The sequence below is a fragment of the Coturnix japonica genome, chromosome 7 (assembly GCF_001577835.2).
Source record: "Coturnix japonica isolate 7356 chromosome 7, Coturnix japonica 2.1, whole genome shotgun sequence".
In the NCBI taxonomy this organism is placed as follows: Eukaryota; Metazoa; Chordata; class Aves; order Galliformes; family Phasianidae; genus Coturnix; species Coturnix japonica.
The window spans coordinates 19,454,280-19,478,865 of NC_029522.1; the positions used below are offsets into that span (position 1 = coordinate 19,454,280).

Genomic DNA, 24,586 nt, shown 5'->3' on the forward strand with positions numbered 1-24,586 from the left:
ATGCAAAGCCATCTGAAGCAATTCTCTTTGCAAACTGCCCCTTCGGTTCACCCACTTTCCTTCTCAAGCTTGGAGAAAACTCAGGAAAGTGTCAGAGCCTCCAAGCACTCCTCCCTTTCCCATCCTCTAGGAGAGCTGCACAGACACATCAGAAATAAGTGTCTCCTCACGGCTGCTGCAAGATGGCTCTCTGAGCCTGAAGGCCAGGCTTAGGAGCACTGCCTCTGCTTTCAGGGACTTCTGCACTGCTGCTTGCATGATAAAATCCACTAGGGCAGATGCAGAAGTAGGAAGGGAGCACTCTGTCCCAAGAACTGAAGGTACTAAAGGTTAATACTTGGAAATCAGCAACTGCCAAGAACAAGTTCCCCACCCATCCATCCACACTGAGCTTTGAAGTGTTTTCTTTCTAGCTTTACCTTGGCACGCTGGCCAAATAAGTCACAAGTTTCCGAAGGTCTTCCTGTCTTATTCTGTCATGATTGCTGCGGGCTGGGAAGGTCAAGACAGGACCACCTCGTTTATCACGGCCACCTGTGGAAAATAAAGGGTTGTTAGAAAATCAGGCAGGAAGCACACGTCAAAAAAACTATGTGCACTGAATTGATAAACATAAATTAAGGCACATTCAAGAGCCTGTGCGCTCTTTGTTGCTTTCAGGCTTGCCTAATTGAGGAAGATGTGCTTGCATTTGCTGGAAAGGGAAAAAGAAAAAAACAACAAGGAAAATTATTACTAGTATTTCTTCTGCCTTTCACCTAATCCCATCAATCCAATCCAATGCATCTCCAGGGAGGCAGTGCTACAAAATGCTCCTGTGTGGCTATTCTGAGGCTGGTCAACAGCAAGACAGTGAAAGTAGTTAAGTATTTCTCACTGTTATACAACGGGCTTCATCTGCCAGTTTGTAAAGTCCCACCAGTTGGATGCAGCATACCTCAGTCATGTTTATGCAGTCAGACAGGCTAATCTGTCTGGCAATTCATTAGAAACTGAAGTTTTGATTAGAAGTTCATGCCTACTATGTTTTCCATTTAGAGTGTTGGCAATTTGAATGATGCTTATTTTTTTCTTTCCCTTGTGACTTTCCTGCTCCTTCAAAACAGTGTCTGGTACTTAATGCTGTACAGCAACTCTTGAAACAGTCACAAAGGAATGGCTCTACCCTGAAATATACCATCACAAGTATAGGGGTGAATACAACCTGTTCTATTGCACCTTGTTTTATTCTCTGTTGTGAATGAAGTTAAATAAGCTTGAAATTGAAATCTGATTCCTCATGCAATGTTTAGTTATTCCTTCATGTATTATCACATGATTTTCTGGGAAAAAAAGTCATAGCAAAATTACAGTTCAGAAAGATGGCACAGAACTTCTAAGACCCTGCAAACAAGCTGTAAAAATGCAGATCAATTTGCACTTTTGAACTGAAAGTTAAATCTCTTTAAGAGAAACAGCACTTCTGAGAAAGGGAAATCACATGTTTCCTCTGAAACAAATTATCTGGCCAAAAAAGAAAGAAAAGCTCTGCAAGGACTTGTGCATGTTGTGTTCCCTCGCAGGGGACACAGGACTCATGCACTCGCTGGGGCTGTGACTGCTGGAGGGCTCCTAAGCACTACAATTTGGTAGGAAGAGCCCTAGGTGGCTTTGCTGACAGAGTAGGATTGTAAAGAAAGAAAACGTGCCTTGGAAAAACACTATCCTAGCTCATCATAGAATGAAGAATAGCTCTGAAGAGAATTTAGATTAGGAGTCAAAGAGGTGCCTCATACTGCATGTGGACATCAAACTGATGAGATACATGAACATATCTCAAGGTACAGTTTTTCAACCTGAATACAGGACAGAGGTTACTTGTAGATGCAGTTCCCAGCTGACAGCACAGCCCCCATCCATTTTACTCTGAAACTGTCTATTCTGTTGATGCCACAATAGGTACATGCTCACCTTTGAGCACAGTGGGTCTCTCTGCATGACCCGAGTCACACAGAAGCATATATATGTATACTTTGAGTTCTCCTGATGCCAGGGGTATGTGTGGAGTACAAAACCTGTCCTGTCTAAACTCCACCAACAGTGTGTGCCCAATGTTTGCCTTTGGCTCACAGTGGGCAGTGTCCTGGTCCTATGAATGACTCCTCAAAGTCATGACTCCTTCCACTCCTGTCCAAATGGGGCTCTTGCTCTCAGACAGAGCCCCAGTGCCTCTGCTGCAATGAGCACACTATGAGGGCTAGAAGGATCCAGGGAAATTCAGTCTCATCCTGGCTGTTACATCCCTCTGCCACAGAGAATGAGGATGGGGGAGTAATGTAACAAGGATGTGATTTACAAGGACGTAACCTCATTTTTATTTTCAGGCCTACATTCATGCCTTAAAAAATCCTTATTTTAAGCAAATTCCGCCTTTGTTGGATTATTTCACACACCATAACAATGCCAGAACCATTATATCATGCATGATGTGACCAACAGAAAAGCAAGCCAGCCTATGGAATGGCAAACCAATATAGAAACTGAAGTTGGTGGGAAAGATTTTTTGCAACACAGGAAGCTTTTCAAGGTTTTGAAAACTTTCCCATCATATCAAGACGTAACCAAGACTTTCAAAAGTTTCCAGATATTCACTGAAGCAAAGACATGAACTTGAACTGCATCCCAGAAGAACATGCTGCCCACTGCTCAGTCAGGCTCCCCCTCCTCCTCCAGACCCGATAATTTAAATATTTCCACAAGTGAAAAAATGCTTAGAGACAAAATCAAGGAGACAACCCAGCCCAGAGTTCTAATCCTCTCCTAGGTTATGAAGCACCCAAAACGAGCTGCCATCTTCCCACAGCCCTGACCACTACGATGCTGCCTGTTTGCCTCATCTTGGTCCTGACCAAAAATTGGGCTTGGGCTCAGGGACTGATTGCCCAGTCACATTTCCACCAAAGTGACTTCTAAATTCTGGAAGTTTAGTCAGAAAATTATCTTCCTGCTAACAGTAATGCAAAGATTGTCAGCCGCAGAAAGGGAAAGAGGGGCCAAAGTATTTCTGCACTGTTTTTGCTTCAGGATAAAACTTCTCCTTTGCCAGTTCACCTGAACTGTCCCTAAGGGAGCAGGATAAATACAGCTCTAGAGCCAAAAGTTACCAGGACAAACTGGAGAAAATGGGTTCATTCTCCTTGGAGGAGGAAGGTTTCATAGTGACCCAGCTGGAGTTTTCTGGATGATGGAAAGATGAATAATTGCCTGAACTGAATCCTTATTCTCCTGTAGCAAGGCTAAACAAGGAGACAGGAGGCAAACCTCAAGAAATCTGAGGTTTAGAAACAAATGTTTCTCATTTGTGATAAAAATTACTGCTCCATGCTTTGAATAATAGGGTGAAATTATTACTACAAGTGCATCGCACGTATTAAAATCCTTCACTTGTTTCCAATTAGTCATGAGCAATCCCTAATTTTTATGAATGCTTGAATTATGTTACTACTTTTTGAAGAGCCTGCATGAAGAAATGTTAGGTTTCTTCATGAGCCAACCACAGCGTGTTTAATTCACTCAGGGACCTGTAGAGTTCAGCAACTGTGGCTACTCTTTTAAATACTAATAAACGTTGGCTTTTCTGTGGTGCTTTAAAACTGCAAACCTCAGCCTTACCAGACAGAGCAAATGGGATATTTACACCATCTAACGTAAAAGAAGCTTTAAAAGAAATTCTTTTTGCATTGGCTTGACAGGGGGTCTAACATTTTATGTGCATCTTCTGTATCATTATCTCCTTTTTAATTGAGGGTAATAGTGAAGAGAGAGAGGGAAGAAATTTACCCCAGATCTCACACCAAGTCATCTGAAGGACCAGGAGTAGAAAGCTAAAAGTACTAAACTAAAACCCTTATAGAAACTGTCTTCTTCTGCAAGCAACCCACTCACAGTGGCTAATCTTGCTTCAAGTCAGCCTTGATTTGCACACTGATTTTACATGCACAGCCTCAAGAAACGGATGGGAGTGAAGAAGCTCAATTGCTGTAATCAATATGTCCCATCTTCTGCCTCCCACTGGGCTCACAGACATGGGATGCGATAATCAAACATGTCATTATGTTTGCTAATTACAGTTATTAAATGCTAAAACAAACAGCTGATAATTTCTAATTGTTTTTCAAGGTGGGCTTTCATGGAGTTTGTTCTGATTTAGAGAGACAAACAGATGGCCTAGTTATTAGTGCTCTGGAAAAAGGAGTCTGAAAAACACATGTTCATCAGGGCAAAAAGTGCACTGAAAATAAATATTTAGCCATATATGTCTTGCATTCCTCCTACAAAATACTTTGCTGACTGCCTTGCCCAGTCTTTCCATCTCCCCTCTTTCTAGTTTGTATAGAAACCATTGCTGAATTCAGTATCTGGTCCCCAGAGTAGAATCACTTACTTTTTCTCCACAAATGCTACAAGATATACTCCAGTGATATCATAAGGTATTATGATAAACACAACTTCTACATATCAAAAGAAAACATTAAAGAAAACTCAGAAAACCTGAGAACAGGGGATAATATAACAAACAACAAAAACCTTGGGCAGTTCTCAGTCTTGGAGACCACTTTTCTGGTCAAGCCTTTAAGTGAGGGGGAAGGGTTTCCAGACACAAGACTCCTGCCCTAGCAGCTGCCTGATATTTCAGTGGTGAGCCTAAATGCTTCTGTGCATGGTGGCTCAGGAAACTGACCTCAGGAGAGGGAAGGTGTTGGTCCAAATACTAATGTGCACTGTGGGTATAAGCCTTTCCAAGTCCTGTGAAACATCCATACCCAATAGTACACAAAAAACTGAAATTCCAGCTCTGCAGAATTTTTTGGGGGGGGATAGAATACAAATGCTCTATTTAATGCAGACTTCTTATGCAAAACAGATAAGGACTTTATAGAGCTCCGCTGTAAAGGCTCATCACTCTACTCCTATTAACCATTCTACCTCGATGCTTTTCTGATTGTGTTTATCTACATTTAAGGTTATTCAAACTCTTTGCTTCCTTTTGCAAATAACTCTTTATAAGCAGAAATTTGCAAGAAATAACCATAGAGAAAAATACCCACACAAGTAAAGGCTCACAAAGACGCTGTTTAAGATCCTACAGCATCTCAACAAAGGAGACAGAAGTAGAACACAGCACCTCTGGGTTTTGTTCAGGTGTCTACTGCGGTTCAAATGGATGTGCTGTTTCATCTGACCCCTGCAGATTATATGCTGATCAATCACAGTGCTGCAGACTCTGCTGGGACCATAAGTGACTTTCCAGAGAAACGGAAATACTCCTCAAAAGTTACTTCAGTCCAAAATACGGTGAAAAAATGAATGATAATGAAGAGAACTAGGAGACAGAACAAGCTCAGCTGATGCCAGGCGCCTCTATAAAATGACAAACAATATGCTCTGGACTTCTAAATCTAATTGACAGACTTCCTAGGAAGGAAGAGTATCAAGGAATTGATATCCAGTCTTAAAATAACATTTATTTTCCTTTCTCTGCCTTAGCTGAGCTCTGAGAGAGTGTTTGCTACCAGAACTGTGAACAGAGCTCTGTGATAAAACTTTTCCAGCTTCAAGATACACTAATTTATTGTCAGGGTCTATAGAGGATTATCTGTATGACCACATTCAAATTCAGTTGATTCCAAAGCAAGTGATTATAGTGCAATAGTGAAAGAAATTTAACCTCCCACAACAAATCTGCCCTGCAAATTAACACAGCTGCAATGCAGCCACCAGGATCTGATCCACTGACACGAAGAAATTACTGCCCCAGTGAAGTAAAACTAAGTGCAAGTGAGAAGTGTTACAATAAAGGATGCACTTCTTTGTGCGGAAAACAAAACTTCTAGAGGACCTTATTTCTTCCCCTAGAAAATGTGGATTTACATGGTGAAGTCCACCATCCTCTTCAGTGCTGTCCCTTACTTATCCAAATATTGCTTCTTTTCAACACCAACACAAACTAGTTCTAAGATTTTGTCCCCTCTATCACAGATGTGTTAAAGAATATCTGCTTTGATTTAAAAAAATAAAATTTGTAGACTCAAATCTGCCCCACTGCAAACTTCTTTCTCCTATGGAGAAAGACAAGGAACAAAAGAACTCCCGGCCATGCCAGTCACGCTGCTGACAGCAGCACAGACTCATAAGCACTGAGCACTGCTTTAGTACAGAGTAAGAAGCAAAGACAGGCTGCATTCACTCTGATCACCCATTATTTGTCCTCCTAATTTGAGGTGAGCACAGAGACACAGCAGTGGCAACGTTTCTGATGTCACATTAGCAAAGCAAATTATTTAATGAATGAATTCAACAGAACTGGTGGCTCAGGTTTGCCACATCGCAGCTGAGAAGTCCTCAGCAGATACAATAGAGTAGAGGCTCCTTCAAACTAATGGAAGTTCAGGGGAAAGTTCAAGCTATCAGACTTAATAATTGCTATGAGGAAGTCTTTTTCCTCTCTGACATAAAGAAAAAATCTGACCTAGAGCTGGAAAAAAGCATGAGACAATAATGTTTCTGAAATTGCACATCTGAGAAGAATACTTCCACCTCAATTAGCCTATATTTTCCTACAAAAAGATGTATTTCAAAAAAACACAACTATTTGCTAAGACAGAGGGGATACCCAGCTTTGAATTTCAGTGCCTACTGTAGTCTAAATCTAATTCCTAAGAGAAACACAACAACAACAACAAGAGAAACCCACAAAGCCATAAGCCGATGAACCAAAGTACTTTAACAGAAATAAGAATGTTTTCAGAGGAGATGAGTCTTATCAGTGGGATACAAGTGCACACCCTACTGCAAAATGACAAAAACATTTGGTTGTTATCATATGAATTATCTCATGCTGCAGTTGCCTCTCTGGTTTCTTATATTTATAAACTTCCAAGCTGCATTTCTACGTACGGACATCTCTTACCTGCCTGTGTAAATGAGGAAGAGACCTTTGCTGTGAAACATATGGAGCTCACTGTGCCTTTTGGGAGTAGAAAGCCCTGTGAGCTGGAACAGGATGGGATGTATACAGACCTTCTGCTTCATCGGCTTAGTTCCTTCCTCTTATTGTTATTTCAAAAGTCCCTATCATTAATTTAAAAGCTGAACCCAAGTGACTGGATGCGGGGTCCCGTGTACTCTGCTCAAGGAGGTGGTCAAGAGCCCAGTGTGTCTGGATTGCACTCACAGTGTTATTTACATCCCATAAGTTCTTAAGGGTCTTTTCAAATAAATATTGTGATTGGGTTGATTTTTCATCTGTTTTTGTAAGAAACTTGAACTGTTTTGTGTCTTCACAAGACAGTGATCCCTACTCTCACTCATGCTATAAGAAAGTACATAAAGGAGAAATATCCCTGCTGTAAGGTGGGTCAGGACAGTAAGCACTGGCAACGACTACACGCTTTCCACAGTAGTACATTTCATGTAGTCTACTGCTATGGTAAAGACTTAAGGAAAGAATAATGGCAACTAATTCTGCACATCAGCAAAGCTTTAGCTGTGCATCATCACAACCTGTAAGTGAAATCAGAAATCCCACAGAACTTTTTGATTTCTTCTCTAATCTTAGGGTCCTGATGATGATAAAGATACAGTCCCCATAGGCAAAGATTCTTCTTTGTCCTCACAAATGACCCAACATCTTAAAAAGTAAAAGAAACAAAACCAAGCTAAACAAAAATGCAGCCTCAGAACTCATAAAAAGACATGGAAACTTTGCAGTCTAAACTTCCTCATTTTCTTCTTCAAAGAAATATCTGCATCAATGCAGCAGCAAATTTTAGATGAAAGGATGATGAACTAAAACCATGAGGATAATTCAATAGTCAAGCAATGTTATGTATTTCTAATAGCATATTCCTCTCTTTGGAATTTCCCTTGATTTCAAACTATGTCAGAGAATGGTATAAACAAGATGACGATTTTCTCTAACAAAATAGAGAAGAATTGTTGATATTTCACTTGAAATTTCCACTCCAGAGGAAGAGGAGAATAGAAACTACTAAAATGTGAATCAAAACTATCTGCAAACACAAAATGTTTACATCATTCAAAATTCAAATATTTTGGTTAGTTCCCATTCCCAATACAAATTCCAGTGTCCACATATCAGCGCTGGGGACCTCCTGAGACCTGGATCTGAACTCTTCCAGCACCCAGAGGGCCTCAGGATCTCATTCCTAGCACCAAGTGACCTGTTGTGACTTGAGATGTGGTTTTTGGGAGGGTCAGCATCTCCCCTTTTAACAATCTTTACCTCAGAGCAAACATTTCCCAGGCTCCAGTCTCAGAAATAAAATAATCTCTAAGCTTTCATTTTGGATTCATCCTGCCAGCCTAAAATTAGCAAAACCTAATTGCAAAGTTGTCCTTAAATCTGATCTATTTACACTGAAGGTCCTTGGAAGGACCTTTTGGAAAACCTCTGTTTTCCCTTCAGGCTCAGGCATCACTGTGCCCCTATCACCAAATCACCAAACTATTACACCCTTCTGCCTTTCACTGCTGATTCTTCCATGCTCACCCACCCCCTCAGAAAGTGCTTGGTGAGATCCTGCAAAACTATTCTGGAGGAGAAGTAAGGGAAGGGCAAAGAGTTTCTGCAAATTCCCCTGCATTAATCAACTAAAACTCTTTTCACAGCCTAAGTGTATAAGAAGCTCCAACACAGTAACATGTTCCCCTTCCTCTCCTAAGGGCCTCATCCACTCCCTTCTATGCTGCACTGATAACAGAAAACCTCCTAAGAATATAATCAAGCTGAACAGCATTCCAAGTTTAACCTTCCTTCCAAAGCAGCATCTGTGTTTCCCAGGAAAGGCTGAACCCACAGCTTCCAAAATATCACTTTCACCACCTCTCACTGAAAAAATCCACCAAAATAATCTACAACCTGTTTTATTTCCTTTCTTCTGTGCTCATCTCCTCCTCAGAACATAAAAATCAGCCTTTGGCTTGTAGCTGGCTCCCTAATGGTTCCCAAAGCCATTCCATTGCTGGAAGCAACACAGTGAACCACACAGGCAAAGCCAAGATTTTATCAGGGTTTAGGCAACAAGCAAGCGGCCAAAGCCTCCTCCTGCCCCTGGGCTTAGTCTGCTCCAACAAGGTCAGTGATGGAAACAATCAGACTATGATGGCTGGGATGCACTGTGACTGCTCAGGCTCTCTTTATGCTTATTAGAGCTAGAATGGGATTTTCAGGTGCTATTTAGATATATAGACAGAAGAACTTTGCTCAAGTTCAGTCCAGCAAGGGTCAATGGAAGAAGTTAAGAACCAGTTCCAGGAATAAAACTGCACCATTATCCATCCCTAAATCCTCCCTTGGTGCAGTGATGCTGATGCAAAGCTCTGTGCCAGCCACTGGCTGAGCCAGCAAGGAGAAAGCACCAGCACTGAACCCCAGGCATAATTCAGGCTGGGTGAATCTGTGCCCAGCTAGTTAGAGCTGTATTTCAATTCAGAATTTAAGTGCACTTCTGCAACCTTGAGAGTGCCCCTGAGGTTGCACAGTGCTGAGGGCAGGTAACCTGCCTGCTTTCCTCACATTCTGCATGGGTAAGGTATGGGACATGCACCAGGCTGAAACACAGAACAGTGCAGCTGTGCCATCCTGAGCTCATTTGTTCTCTGCCACATCAGGGCTGAAAAGACAAGGCAGTGAGTTAGAGCAGATGAAAAAAGAAAGAAAACAACATGCAGCTGAGATGTTCAGCAGAATGCTTTGTGTGCTGATAAATTCTGCTGGTGTAAGGACAAGATGAACTCCTTGACATCTTCACTGTTCTGTTATCGTTAAAATTAACTGTAGTGTAAAACTCTGAAGAAGACTCAATAAAACTCTGCTTTTCCTCCAGGAAGTCTGACTGCAAGTGCAATGCGCTTGCTTGCAGACTCTGTGCTAAATGCAGCTTGGATATATATATATATTCTCACAAAGTTTGGCAATTTGATTTTTCTTTATGTTTTGGCAAACTTTCTTTTATGTGCTCAAAGCATATTCTAGGAAGTGATTCCATTTTAATTAAAAAGAACCTAACCATCAGCCCATCAGCTGAAGCACTCCAGTTCTTGTCTTCATCTGCTTACACCAGCTCAGGGAGAGTTGGAGCAGTTGTTAAACTCCGTGCTGGAGGGTGATGCTGGGACTATTGTAACACACCAGAATCTCAGTACATTCCATCTGCAAAGGTCCCAGACACCTGCTGCCCATCGACATTTCATTTAGAGACCTTGGAGAGCTGGTGGAAATGCTGGGGCTGTTGTTTAGTGAGCTGGGCCAGGAACAGGTATATTTTGAGCATGTTGAGTCTATGAGGACCTGCATCTGCTGCAGATCATGGTGAGAAAACCCTGGGGTGTGGTGGGACAGCTTGTTCAGCCCTCCTCCACACCTATAAGGCAAGTATGGACCAGAACAGCATGTAATGAGCTGATAAATTGATGTGAGACCCCCTGGCTTTGTGATGAACTCAGAAACCATAAGGGAAGGGGCTACATAAACAACCCATACAAGCTGTTGTTATTAAATATTCCATCTGAAGCCATCCTCCCCCCTTTTGTTTCCTCAGAGCACCCAGTTCATCTCCATGTCACCAGCAGATCTGCAGACACACTGCTTTTCTGATGGCATTCCTCTCTTTGGAGCAGTGTAAGACAGCAAAGAAGGAGCAGAGCAGGCTGACTGCTACTTTCTTCTTGCATTAGGCAAGATCAACCACTTTTTATGATGCAGTTTGAATGACTTCATGCAAGTTTACAATTGGTTCACATGTTCTATTCCCCTCTGTGAATAGAGCATTAGTGGTACTTCTGCTGCAAGCTGATTGGGATGGCCAAACAAACACTGGTGGTGTATAGACCCTGAACTCAGGCTGGATCCCTGACCTGAACCATCCTGAGTCTCAAAACAGCCCAGGCCTGTGCTGGAGCTGAAAAGCTGTATTTTATGCCTCCCATCCTGCCCATTTACCTGTTTCTCAGAATACAAAGAAGAACACCATGGGCCAGTTTCCAGCTCCCTAGGTGTTACTGGGTAGCCCTGTTCCACATATAACCCTTATTATTTTTTTTTAGCAGAAGAGCTAATTTAAATACTACCATCCAAAAGTGAAACTGGTCCCTTGTGCACCATGAGGATTAACATGCAGCAGGTAGCGCTTGTGCTGGGATAGAGGGAACCGGGAAGGATGCGCTCACCTGATACGAAGGCCACTTTCTCCTTTAGAATAGGCAGGACATCAGCAGCTTTTAAGCCATCATTTCGGAATGAACCTGCAAAAGAGGAAGACATGAAGGACAGATTAGATGAGAGCATTTATTTTCTCCAAGTTTTGTGAACAGTACATATTTCTTAAAATGAGACTGGAAAGGTCTATCATGAGAGTCAGACCCTTACAGCTGATAAATGAATATCATTTACATCATCAGAGATATGCTTGTGAAATCAAAATACAGACAATCAACTCATCTCACTTCATCAAGTTTGAGAATTTCACTACTTCAAAAGTTCTGAAAGGTTAATAAAATGGAAGGAGATATAAAAAGAAGGAGAAATTGATGTAAGTGCATTTGAATAGACTTTGGAACACAATCCTCAGAGAATTTTTAAGGAGCATTTTGTGTCAGAAAAGCACTTAGAATTTTAGTGCCAGTTGCTGAACTCCTCTTGTGTTCAAGTAAGCAAGACTTTGTACACTCTGCATTAAAGAAATGAGGCCCTGCTATTAACTTAACCAGCTACACCCAGGGTTCACTGAAACTTAATCACTCTTCAATCTCTGTATATCTCATAGAGGCAATACACATGGAAACCAGGAGAAAGCTCTTTGATTTCAAAAGATGATCACATCCCGAGCTGCAGGCAGACAGCTTGCTGCTAACGGTCCCAGTGCCCTGGCTGCATGCGGGAGAGGCAAGTACAGACACCAGTGTGAATGGTGCCACCAGCAGACCTTTTCAGCTTTCTCAGTATACCCCAGGATAGGTCAGTCTGCTTTAAAATGGTGAAGGAATTGGAAAACTGAGCCATCCTTCCAGCTAGGGAATCCACAAAAGCTTTCCAAATCTGCACAACTTCCCTCAGGATGAGGGGTTACATTCCCATAGGTAGAACAACAAGTAATGCCCTGGCTCTGGGCAGTGTACATTCTCACTTGAGCTTCAGCTCTGGGCTGTGGCCACTGCCTCCGAGATGAATTCAGCTCCTGATGAAAGCCACACGTTGGTACCTACATGCTGTTAGAGCATGCTGTTACCTCAGAGCATGCTGTTAGGCTTTCCAGTAAGGACTGGGAGAAGGGGTATATGAACAGGAAAACCAATGGCTGTAATGAGGGCTACAAAAACTATATGGTCTCTGGCATCTGTCTCCAGGAGGGTCGAGAACAGCAACAATGCATTACCCAGTGCATAAGTTATTACAAACATATCCCTAATAATGTTCAGTTTCATCCTAACACCCCAGCTGTTTCCAATACAGTTGTTTTGTTTACTTGCGTGCTGGATCTGAAGCCATGTCTGCATAGCACCACCTAATTTTTCCACAGAGCTCTGGATATGAAGCCACCTAGCCGGATCTGTTCCTGGACACTGATTAAGTGTCCTGCCTGACCCTGCTCTCCTGCCCTTACAAGGCTCAAGTTCCTCAGCAGCAGATGAACAGAGAAGGACAGATGGGTGATGGAAGGGCAGGCTGGACATCTGGCACTTCATCCATGCACGGATTTGCTGGTTCTCCGTTGTCATAAGCATGAGTGTACACAACATTGTCCCTCCTGCCCTTTCACCTGCAAGTTTAACAGTGCTCTGCAAAGAAACTCAAGCTTCTTTACTAGAAGAGAATCAGAGGTGCAGAGGGCACCGTGCCGCATCTCAGTCACCCCGCAGCATTTCACACCTTTGCCACATCCTGGCTTAGCATGCTCTCCCCACACAAGAAGAAAGCACACCACGCCTGCAGGAGTAGCTGTCAGAAGAATGTATTCTTGGAAACTTGGAAACACTGAAAAATTTAAGAAGTGGATGCTCAGCACGGCTGAGTCATTTTTCAGGGCAGATCAACGTTGTAAATGCACGGCTCATCTCCTAGCAGGGATTCCCTGTGCAGCAGCAGCAGCATCTCACAGTTTTAGGTGAGACGCTGTAATGAGAAGCCAGCTGTGTGAGACGGGAAGCTTTAAGGCACATTTCCACATTAAATGCAGAAAACCAATAAATGAAAATCTTTCTTTTTTTCCCTGCACAAATGCCCCAGATGGTCCGGGAAACTTGCTGTTGCAGGACGTGCAGGTCAGCAGCTCAAAGGGCTTCCCCAGTGGGTCACAGATCTGCAAACAGCAAACAGCTCCAGGGAACTGTAAAGATTAAGAAAACAAACAAGAGTTTTGGAAAGAATATAAGCCTTCAATCTTTAGAGTGAAAGCCAAATGCTAATTCCTGGAGTGAAATATAAATTACCCCTGGAAGGAGCCTCATAGGATTTAGGATTTCTTTTTCTAAGCAGAGGTCAGTAGCCTCTGCTGGAGATACTGTCTTGGGCTACATGGACCCATGGTCTGATCCGGAGTTGCTCTTCCTAGAAAAGCTTTAACTCTGATCTGAAAAAATGCAGCGTGCTCTTGGCTTCAAATAAAGATCAGCTGCTGGAAATATGGAAATACTTTCTATACTGAAAAACGTATGTGTAGGCTAGAAGAAGGCCTCTTGTCAGAGCACTGCATGGGGCTTAATCACTTGGCTCCCATTGCCTTCAGCGGGAGTTGTTCGTCCCAAGTCCCATGCAACGTTTCACGAAAGCCCACATTCTCATAGTTCTCAGAACAGATTTGACTATTTAAAAACTTTGGCTTGAAGTTTCTTTAACCAAACAAAACTGAACTCCTTAGGCTAAACTCACCCCTTGAGGAGCTCCACTGGAGTCCAAGAGGCAACAGTAGGATTAATCTGGTCCATATTGTTTCTTTTTTCTTCCCTTAATAAAGGCCTCTCCTATATGTCTCTTTTTTCTTTTATTTTTTTTCCTCAAATTTTATCTCCCATGTTTATCACAGCCTATTTGCCTTCCTACCTCTTTTTCCCCCTCAAAGCCTTGGTGGACTTAATTTTTTGTTTGCAGTACAGTAGCATCTTTGCTTTCGACACTGTGCAAACAGAAGGGACATCTGATGTGAGCAGAAAGAGGCAGAACAAAGGAGACTTTATTAATCCCATTGTAGTCTTTGCAAATGGAGACAGAGAGAATTGACTTGTCCGGTGTCAGACAGAAGGTTTGTGCAGAGCTCAACCCTCATTTCCCCAATGCTTCCCCGGTGCTTTACTCACACAACCATCCCTTTGTTTCCTTGCAGAATATCATCCTCCTTTTTCCTTGTCTTAATACTTTTTGCTTCTTTCTCCAGCCTTTCTTTCACCATTATTTCTGCTTTTCTGCCTCGAGTATCTACCTTTTCTTGTACGTGCTAAGCTCTCTTTAACCCTTACTTTCTCTTGTAGCATGCCATTGTCTGCCACCACAGGGCTTTGAGCCTTCCTAGCTGGGTCTCTCTGAGCTCCACAAGCCATGCACAGGGGCTTAGCTGAGGGATGCTGGGGCCTTTGCCACTGGGATTTTGTTGGCTGTGGCTCATTGGTTCAGAGGCAGAGAGGCCACAGCATGGCACAGCATTCTGTTGAATAGAGCAACATGTGCTCCAGACTTGCATTTTAGCACCATCTGGCAGAGATAAATAGGCCTGGACACTCTGCATCTGCCAGTCCCTCCTCTGCGGATGACAGCCTGATCCTTGATGCAAAGAAAGAACATTTCAGTGCCCCAAGCTCCCTAGGAGCCTGCCAGGCTCCCCTGCCTTCCTTTCCTCATGCAGACAGCAGAAAGATTTGACTTCTCAGAGGAAGGAAGGAGTGAATTGGATTGAACTGAATCTAAATGCAGCACCAGCTAGAAAGAAAGCAATATTAGTTTGTAAAAATCATTAACAACTATTATAGATCATCCCAGAGCTATAAATGTCACCAACAAAGGTTATTATTCTCCTTATTAACTAATAAACAGTAATACCTGGCCTCACGGGAAGCGTTTACAGTCCTGGGACTGCAGGTCAGACTGGACAGTCCTCCCTCATGTGTGCAGATTAGCAAAAGCTAACAGAGACACTCTAGTTATTACTAGTGGAAGCATGGCTGGCATTGCCTATGCTCTTCACCCCATGCAGAGCTAAAGCTAGAGCTCACTTTCAGCTCTGTAATGGAAACACCAACAATCCCTGGGACCTTCACAGACTTATGAAGGTTCTTTTGCTATATAATATAACTGAAGAGTTGTGCAGCAATTGAGCTTGTGCTTAATTAAGTCTACTTATTTCTGCATGTGTGAATGTGCATAAATGCAGCACAGAAGACAAAATGTTGTGGAAAGTACCTAATAGGAACGTTATTGAGGATTCAACCATAAAATCTGATCTCTAGTACTCCTATCAGGGTTCTGTGGAGTAAATGTTTCATGCCCCCACTGTGCAGACTGACACAGACCCATGCCATAACTTTGCTTTCCAGGTGACCCCCTGACAAGTTGCAAGAACCATGGAAACCAAATAGATGGCCTCCATAGAAGACTCATACTGCTGCACCAGGTGCCAAACACTTTATCCCAGCTGAGAGGAAAGTTATATTCAATACATTGCTACATTTATTCTAAAAGGAAAAGACGAATGCTGTTTTTCTATGTAATATGTAGTTTCAGTCCAAGACTAATATTATTTTCTCCATTTTTTTACTTATTCTATCCTTCCTTCTATTAATTACATACCACCACTGCCTGCTAGAACATCCTTCTGGTCACAGCCATCGGACAGTGATGCTTTGGGCTTTCTCTGCTTCCAAGCTTTGCCCGTGCTTGTCACAGTTCCAGCAGCTTTTCTACCCTATGTACATCAGAAAGTCACTCTTATTTCCCACTGCTCAAAAGCTTGCAAAAGGAAAGCTGCTTCAAGCACAGCTCCTTTCCCTTCCCTCCCCTGCCTCCAACAGCGTGAGAGTCAGGGCTGGGTTTCAAGGGAGATTGCTAATTGCTGAGATTGTTATTCCTTCCACGAGGTACTTGGCAGCACCAAGCCTCCCAGCACAGCCTTTGAATGTCCACACATTTGAACAGTAGCCTCAGCTTGAAAGCACGCCAAAGAATAGGCAAAGCTTCAATAAAGGTACAGCTCCTTGAAGCAAACACACAAGTTCATTAGCGTCTGTGCACATGTGGTCTCTAATAAGCTGAATTTAGCATCTGAAGCCTAAAACACCGCACCCTGTGCAACCCGCCTAAGCCAACAGCCTTCTCATACATGGCACAAAATTGTTCAAAACATCAGAAGGTTTCAATGAACAGTCTGTGACAGAGGCTGAGCTTCATCTCCATCCATAGGAGATTTTATTCATTTCACTTTAAACAAACACTAATAGAGATGCTAAGGGAACTCAGTGACTGTGAGTCAATCTTTTATGCATTTCCCTTTTATTTTCATCAGAACCTGGGGATCAGGCTGAGATCTTTCAGTTCCTAGCCTTAGAAAATAATTAGACATTATAGGTAGCCCTGCGGATAGCACATCTGACTGCTAGTCAAAAGACTTGGCTCTATTTGTACTTTTGCTTCTGAATTGCTTTGTGATCCTGAACAAGCTGTTTTAACTGTGCTAGATCTTGGTTTTCACATCTACAGAAGGGTGATAATGACTGCTCACATTAGTAAAGCACAGCCATGTCCACAGACCTCAAAAATACCTTAAAATCATGAATTAATTTTGTCTCACAAAACCTTTTGCAGCAGGGAATTGTCTCAGTCTGCTTTTATAAATAGGCAAAACGAGGCACTAGTAATGGGAAATGCTCTAGTGAACGCAGAAAGGACTTTTTGGGGAGGAAAGGGAGATGTTAAGAGAATTGAAAAAGACTAAGTCATCCAACACTACATTTTGTATCTTATTTCTTAAACGCGCGAAGAACAAACATGCTCTCCAAGAGGAAAATGATCATATTCAGCACCTTGAGCTTTTAGTTACTAAGGATCTTCCTCTAGGTTTTGGTGTGCTCCAGTAACCACCCAAATGCAACAGTCTTTTACAGCCTCAATAAAGAGCTATGGGCCATTTGTAGTATGAAGGAGCATTACAAGCGTGGCCATAGTTTCTACCCAAGCCTAGTGAGCATGAATATTTTCTTTTCATTTCACTCCCCTCTCAATTACAATTGGATTCCTTATGGAAACATTCCTCAGAATTTTATAATCCTATAAAAAGTTTAAACGTGCACACAGATTCCTGGAGGAAGGATGCAAGTCCTCCGTGACATTTTAGAGGCTGGGTACACAGGGTCTCATCCTCTATTAAATTTTGGAGGTCAGAGCAATTTTCTTTAGCTAGCGCTGGTTTAGTTGACAGGCTGAACCCAAAAAGCTGCAGCAGGGCATCAGGCAGCACCTGTAACCTGTCATCTGTCTCCCCAGAAGCCTTGCTCTTGGGTCCTGGCTGTCCCCAGCCGCCAGCAACTTCTCAGGGAAAAAAAAAAACAACAATGAAATATCTAATTATGTACAACATTCAGGAGGCACTTTGCTGAAACGCCAGCCATACAAAGGGACCATATGCCAGTGCCTCAAGTGTGCTTTGCAAACATCTGCCTCTCAGGGGGATTTCATGCCAGACCGAAAGAAAGCAACTTTAATTAGAGACCAATTGAGATCCTTGTCCCAAGGCCTGCGACTTCCTTAAAAAATAAAATAAACACCAACCAAACAAAGCAATTACATTACCAATCTGTATGCTTGCTCTTTGATGGCAGAGTTCTGCATGCCCCATCCAAACACATACAGGCTGATAAAGTGCCCATTGCCTTCAGCAAGTATTCTTGCCCAGGAGGAACATTTGTGTCTTGTGCGAATGTCAGGAGGAACTTTGAACTGGTCATGTAGGACTGCAGCACATCCAACCCTCACACTTCACTATTAAATAGACTTGCTTCTCCCTCAACTCACTTCAAGTCCCATCTGATCAGATAGATGCCTTTCTTTGGTCCTTTCCTTCTGCTAGAGCTGATGATGCAGCTACAGTGTCTTTCTGTAAAGCTAATTTTTTTTTTTTAAAAAAAGAACAAAATAAAAGCCAAAACCTGCAACTCAGAGAGGATCTTTCCCTTCCCACACAGTTAGGGATAAATCAAGATCCATGCCCTGAGCCCATGGAAAGGGGCACCCCACTCTTTTGTCCCTATTTTAGTTTCCCTAGTGCTTCTCCTCCACAAACCCACACCACCAGCAGTGCCTGTGGTCACCCACTCACATGATTGCCTGGACTTGATGAAGCATCAAACCACAGAGCTCCCCCAAAGGACTCCCTGGCAGCACCCAAACTCCAAACAAAACTGCGGCAAACGTTTCGCAGGCATCAGCAGGAAAGATGGGGCAAGGCACTCATACAGCTAAATAATTCATCCGCCTCTCTTACGCATGCTGACATTTTTGACACACATTAAACATTAATGGAAAATGTTTCACAGATGGCTGAGTTCTGTCAGTGGTTGTGCCGTCTTCTGCCTCCCCACCTGCCCCCATCCCCTGCCGTGGCATGGAGGGCGGAGCGGTGCCTACCTGGGGTGCTGCCCCTGCAGATGGCAGCCGGCTGAGGGGCTGGGCTCACCCAACCCTAACCCTGCTGCTGCTAAATGCACCAGCCCAATGGTTTCTTAATTAGCAGAGATGAAATACCGTGAAGCATTTTGGAAAGCAGATTGCCTCCTTGATTTCTATGGGCTCCCTAGCCATGTTTACTTTGACTTGCTATTTTTCCTTTGTTTAGTGTTTTCCTGTTTGCGTTTTCAGTTGCTCCCTAATGCTAGTAAGGTCTCTTCTGCACAGATTTCTTCAGCACGCTGTCATAAATGTTTAAAGCCCTCAAACTTACACTTGACATTTTTGTGGTAAGAACCTGCAACGCTCTTGTAATGTTGACTGGAAAAGGATCACCAATGGGTTGAAAATGCAATGTTCCTTTAGTTTCGTTCCAGCTAAAGATACATGTAAAGAGATGGTTAGAATAAAAACCTCACAAACTCTGGATCTCTTCCTGGACAAGCAATCCTTAAATTGACTGAAAATGGTACTCAGCAGAAGGCAGTTACACAGGGCCACAAACACAAAGGATACACAGTAAAACTCATCTCACATATCCAGTTAGACTGTGAGACTGGTTGTTACCAAAAGTATATTCTCTGTCCTAAACATACTTTTCTTCATGGAAGGGGCTAAAATATTTCTAACATAAGTACCCACTAAACTAAATTGGCTTCTTTTCACTAAGAGAAAGCTCAGAGCTGCCCAAATGACCAGTTACATGTTGACGAGGTCTGACTGATCTCCAGAGGGTACATGCTGCTGCTCCATCAGTGCCCAACAGCTGGAGTCAAATGACCACCAAACACACACTTAAAACACAGGGAAATAATTTGGGGCCTCTCTTTCCAGCTCACTCCCAGGTTGTGAATGCAAAAGCCAAAGACCTGACATCGTCTCTTTTTGTGTTGTTATTTTCCAACAGAGCTGAGCAAAGGGCTGTAATTAAGGAATGATTTTTTTTATTTTTATTTTTTACTTTGCAGATTGCAATACTATATATATATATATTTCCCACACACATCTTCTTATATAGGGATTTTACTGGTTGGTGTCTCCCCTGATTCCAGTTTCACTGAACAGCATACTCTGCAAAAACGAGCAGTTCCAGGCAAAAAGAAACAGTCCCATGCCAAGAGTTGGAGGTACTGCATAAAGCTCATTAGTAAGGCCTCCTAAAAGGTAGCAAAATTGTACATTGATTAGATGTGCAGCTATCAGGACCTTGAGTACAACACTGAGAAGTAAACCAGCTGATTTTAGCCCAGCTCCATGAACAAAATACATTCATGACCTTTGGTAGGTTATAGGTGAGGTGGACAAACAGTTCTTTCTTAACCCACTCCTCCAACTGCAGGTGAGATTTTCACTCCTCCTGTATTTTTCCTCACTGAGTATTCCACCCTGCATACACACCTTGTGCACAATGTCCCTGCTCCCCACCAAAAACATGCACCCACAAGCACCTTCTCATACTTTGGAGATCTAGATTTGCTGATAAAAGGACAGATGTTCCCAGTCTGTAACTCAATCTAGGCATTTCCATGAAAATTTCCTGCAGATTCTAGCTTGACTGCTGGAAAAACTTGCCCATAACATTTGTTGTTCAATAACACTTAGGCTCTACCATGATAAAATGCCTTTGAGTAAACGACAAGTCACAGTAAGAAATCAATTAAACTATAGGAACAATTACAAAACAAAAATGACAAATTAACTACACAAATGAAAACAAAAAATTCACTGACTTTTTTTTTTGCCTGCTTCCAAAGCAAAGGCAGAATGAAAGATGGGCCTGGAGAAAACAGATTCATCATGCTTTGTCTTCATTATTATAATAATTAATTTATATTAGCAAGTGCACATTAAGAAGATGTGTTTCCACCCCTCTGCCATGACCAGCTGGTGCAACATGTACACGTCACTCATGGGAAACAGTAATTGTCCTGATGTCCCTCTCCATCCATCTGATGTCTGCATCCTGTCCTGACTGCAGCTTTGGTTTGGGGCCCAGTCAGCATCATTGGTACAGGGCCGCACCAACACATCATGGAGAAAAGCACCTCACATGGCCAAAGCCAACTGTGGTTGGAGACAACTGAATATGCAATGGCATCTTTTCATGGCAGCTGACTGATGGCAGAGCGCATGTATCTTGTACAGAGATATTATGAAACATTCAAAATGACCCTTCATAAGCCTGTGTTGGAAAAGGAGCAAGGTATGGCTTATCCAGAGCTCTTATTCCATGGATATTCTGGGAAACTGCTCATGAGCCCACAAATCTGTTTTATATCTTATCCAGTTGATCCCACTACAGGATTTGGACAGGATTGCCTCACTTATGGAGTTTGAGGGTATTGCCTGAGACTGACAGGGACAGGAAAATATCCTCTTGGCGATAACTGCATAAATTTGGGGATCTAGTGCAAAAATGCAGCCTTTGCAAATCCATCTATTCTCTGCCACTTTCTTGGAAAACCCTATGAAGTGTAGCAATATCCATTTATAGCAAGGGGTATATTAACTCCAGAAAGTCAAGATACGTGAGACTCACTACTAATAAAAGCCTCAGGGCAAAGTATTAATGACACGTTGGTGAATAAAAAATGCATATTGAAATAATACAGAAATAATACAGAAATATTACGTGGGAGAAAAGGTATAAAGTGCAATTTTCCAAGTGGTATACTGGCTTTAGTTATGTAGACAAACAACCTTCTCATTGCCATGAACCACTTTGGAAGTGCTTTGTAAACTCATACACAGAGAACAAAACAAAGAGATAAATACTCTCTTCTTCCCCTTCACTGAAGAGCTACAGTACTGAGCACACTGCTGCTATAGCACTACTGACAATTAAGGATGTGTCACCCTGAGCAGTATCTCTGTCTGCACATATCTAATCCACCCATTACCATCATCCTCAGCCACCACAAAATGATCACGCACAGAAATCCTACATTATGGGAATAAACATCCATTGAAGCCAAAACGGCAAGTCAGCTGAGCACATTAATTGCCTAGATTCTACCCGAGGACAAGAATAATTATGTTTCCAAACCCACTTTAAAACCCTTGCTAAAGAATACTTTCTGAAGAGGTCAAGCCCTGATGACAGCTAATACTTTCAAATGAATCTTTGTTACTGCCCAAATACAAAGAGCTGCTTTAACGTGTCATGTCAGAAGAATGTCTTCTCCAGGAGTGAGACTGCCCACATTTGTATAGATCATCACTAAGTGTTCGGGAAGTCATATGACTCTGTGGCTTTCAAAGATTGCACTTTGATGTCCAACAGACAGATGTCAGCACACAAAAAAAAGGATAAAAACTTCCAAGCTCTGCAAAGCCAGCATTGATGGACAAAACAGCTCTGAGCTCCTATGAGAAAACCAAGTAAGCAATAGCAACTGAGCTCCCTCCTCTTTGCTTCCTAATCTTTTAATTGGCTGGTTTTTCTTTTTGCAATCATGTAGCTAGAGAAGTGCCAATATGTTGAGGTGCCCTAACCCACAGAAAACTGCACAGCGTGACACTGCAACCACTTGCACTACGCCAGCTCATGAGCTCCATAACCAGCAAAACAGCCTACTTGAAGCTGTAACATCGCTTTATCCCATCGTGTCAATTGTTGAGGAGCAGCGTGTTGTAGCTCACACTGCCACTGTCACTGCTGCTCCATGGATAAACAGAAGGCTTCTTTCATCAGTGTTTTCAACACAGCACTTTTCACAAGCACTGCTGTTCAGTTATAATGATTGTTTTGTTAAGTGTGGTTCTAGTCTGAAAACTGACTCCATAAAAATGGGATCATGGAGTTAATGTTTATTGCAGCTCAATGATTTCCAGATCAAATGCAGTCAGTTTACAAGCAAAAAAACATGTTTGGTTTGTTTTTCCAACTATCAGGTCTACAAACCCATGCTGGGATCTAGAAGTTAAGTTGTCATCTTTTCAGTTTATACAATTGCAAAAAAAGGGAAAAAGAGTTCTGCTCGCCCACTCCTGGAGCTGTTGCATATCTCCAGAAACAACAGAGATTATATGGAACAAAAATGAAGTCAGTATTTTCAAACCCACTTATCTAATTCTGTGCCTTAGGGCCCCAGGAAGGTAATCTGATTCTAAAAGGTACTTCAAGGGCAACTTGGAGTGACAAGACTTAAGCAGCACTTAAAATCTTACTGCATATTTAGGTATCTAAATAGAATGTACCTAACTTTAGGCACCCATTTTTCAAAACTGCTCCCCTTAATTTAGTCAGCAAATTAATCAGATCTGCATGTGATTACACAGAGACAGTGGATCATTTCAGTAGGAAGGTGCTATTTTTATACAGACACTTGTCAGAGCAGAATTGCATGTTAAACCAAAATTTATGAGTCCACAAGCCTAGACTACGTTAACTATTTGACAGCTGCAAATTATTGCATTAGAGACACAGACAGCTTGTGTACACAGGCGTATGCATACATGTAAGTGTATTCCTCAGCTGTCTGTCTGCAAAACCTCAGCATCAAAAGGGTTAGCAACTTGCTCTCAAGGTAACAAGTCAGATATCTGAGCCCCATGCACATGAGAGAAACAAGCTGTCTGAGGGGCAAAGGAACTCCAGACTTGCTATGGATTGGGTTCTCATAGCATTCTTACAGTGCTCTTTGTTGTGTCACCAGTAAAACCTCCACTTTTCAGGCATGCCTTTGCTTCTCCCCATTTTCTCCTTCCACTCTTTCCTTCTGGGATCCTGTGCTAGCTGTTGTTAGTTGCCACTGGTTAAATGCACATTGTCTGAGTGCAAACTGAGGCACTGTTTGCCCCCCATTATCCAGTTGCCATGAAACAGCACAGCAGTGTCAGGGCTGACCACCCTTCAGAGTCTGGGCTTCACCTCCTCCTGCCTCACATCTTTGAGAGTTAATGGGAAAGTCTGCTGGCATCCAAAGAGATAATGCAGAAGAGCTTACAGGAAAAGTGGGCTGAAAATAAAGGCTGGGAACACAGCCAGCATTTGCAGATGTACTGAGTTAACAAGTTTGAAGGAACTTTCCAAAATATTAGCCAGTTTTACATACCCAGCCTTTCCATGCTTGCTCCACAAGCTGGAGGTGCCAGGCCATCCTTGCATGGTGTTACTCTAGCTCTTCCCCATCTTCATTCCCCTCCAACAGGGACAAGCAAGTGGGTTTAATTAAATCCCAATGTTATCATTTTTAGCTAAGCATAAATGCATTGATTTGGGAAGTATAGTGCCTGAAGGAGCACTGTGATCAATGTAACATCAGGCCAATTACAGCTGTTGTGGTGCTGAGAGATGTATTTCTGTTCCCTGGCTCTCTTTATGTTTTCAGGTATAAAACAAAGGAAAGTACAGCAGCAAATGCTAAGCGTGCTGAGGATATTTGCTCCCAAGGAACTCCTTCCAACACGGAGCCAGTTCCTGCCAGGCAGTTACCAACTATCTTTTCCCATTCCAGTCATAGCCAAGGTCTCATCCACAATGATGAAGTCTGCCTGGAGATTTTAGAAATCTTTTAGACGAGGTTGTTGCTTCAGCAAACAAGCCACAGCTGACTTGTCTTCATAAACAGTCACGGGGACCCTGTAATGAATACAGTGAGAAGGTACGGGGGTACTTGTGGCTCACTCCGTCCTCCAGATGATATTTTCTCAGCATGTAGTCACAGCTCGTGCTGTTTGACTCATCCTCATCTGAGAATGCAAACAGTTCCCAACTGGAAGTACAGCATTTCTGTTTTGTGTGCTTAAAGCTCAGTTTCTCTCGCGATGCTTCAAGCCCAGCTGGGTTCTGGGGAGCCAGGAGACATTCTGTGCTCGGTGAAAGGGGCTGAGTATGCCTTCTGTGTTCTTGTCAGAGGGGGAAGTGGACCCTGGCAGCAG

The 24,586-nt window shown here is 42.6% G+C and overlaps 1 protein-coding gene across 1 annotated transcript in view; it reads right to left on the reverse strand.

Annotated features, from left to right (window-relative positions):
* KALRN (kalirin RhoGEF kinase) overlaps positions 1-24,586 on the reverse strand; it is a 434,957-nt gene that overhangs the window by 278,306 nt on the left and 132,065 nt on the right. Inside the window, exons 2-3 of the mRNA XM_032445881.1 lie at positions 11,230-11,304; positions 420-534 (exon numbers count right to left, since the gene is read on the reverse strand). Of these exons, the coding sequence (XP_032301772.1) occupies positions 420-534; positions 11,230-11,304 (190 nt within the window). The remainder of the gene's footprint in view (positions 1-419; positions 535-11,229; positions 11,305-24,586) is intronic.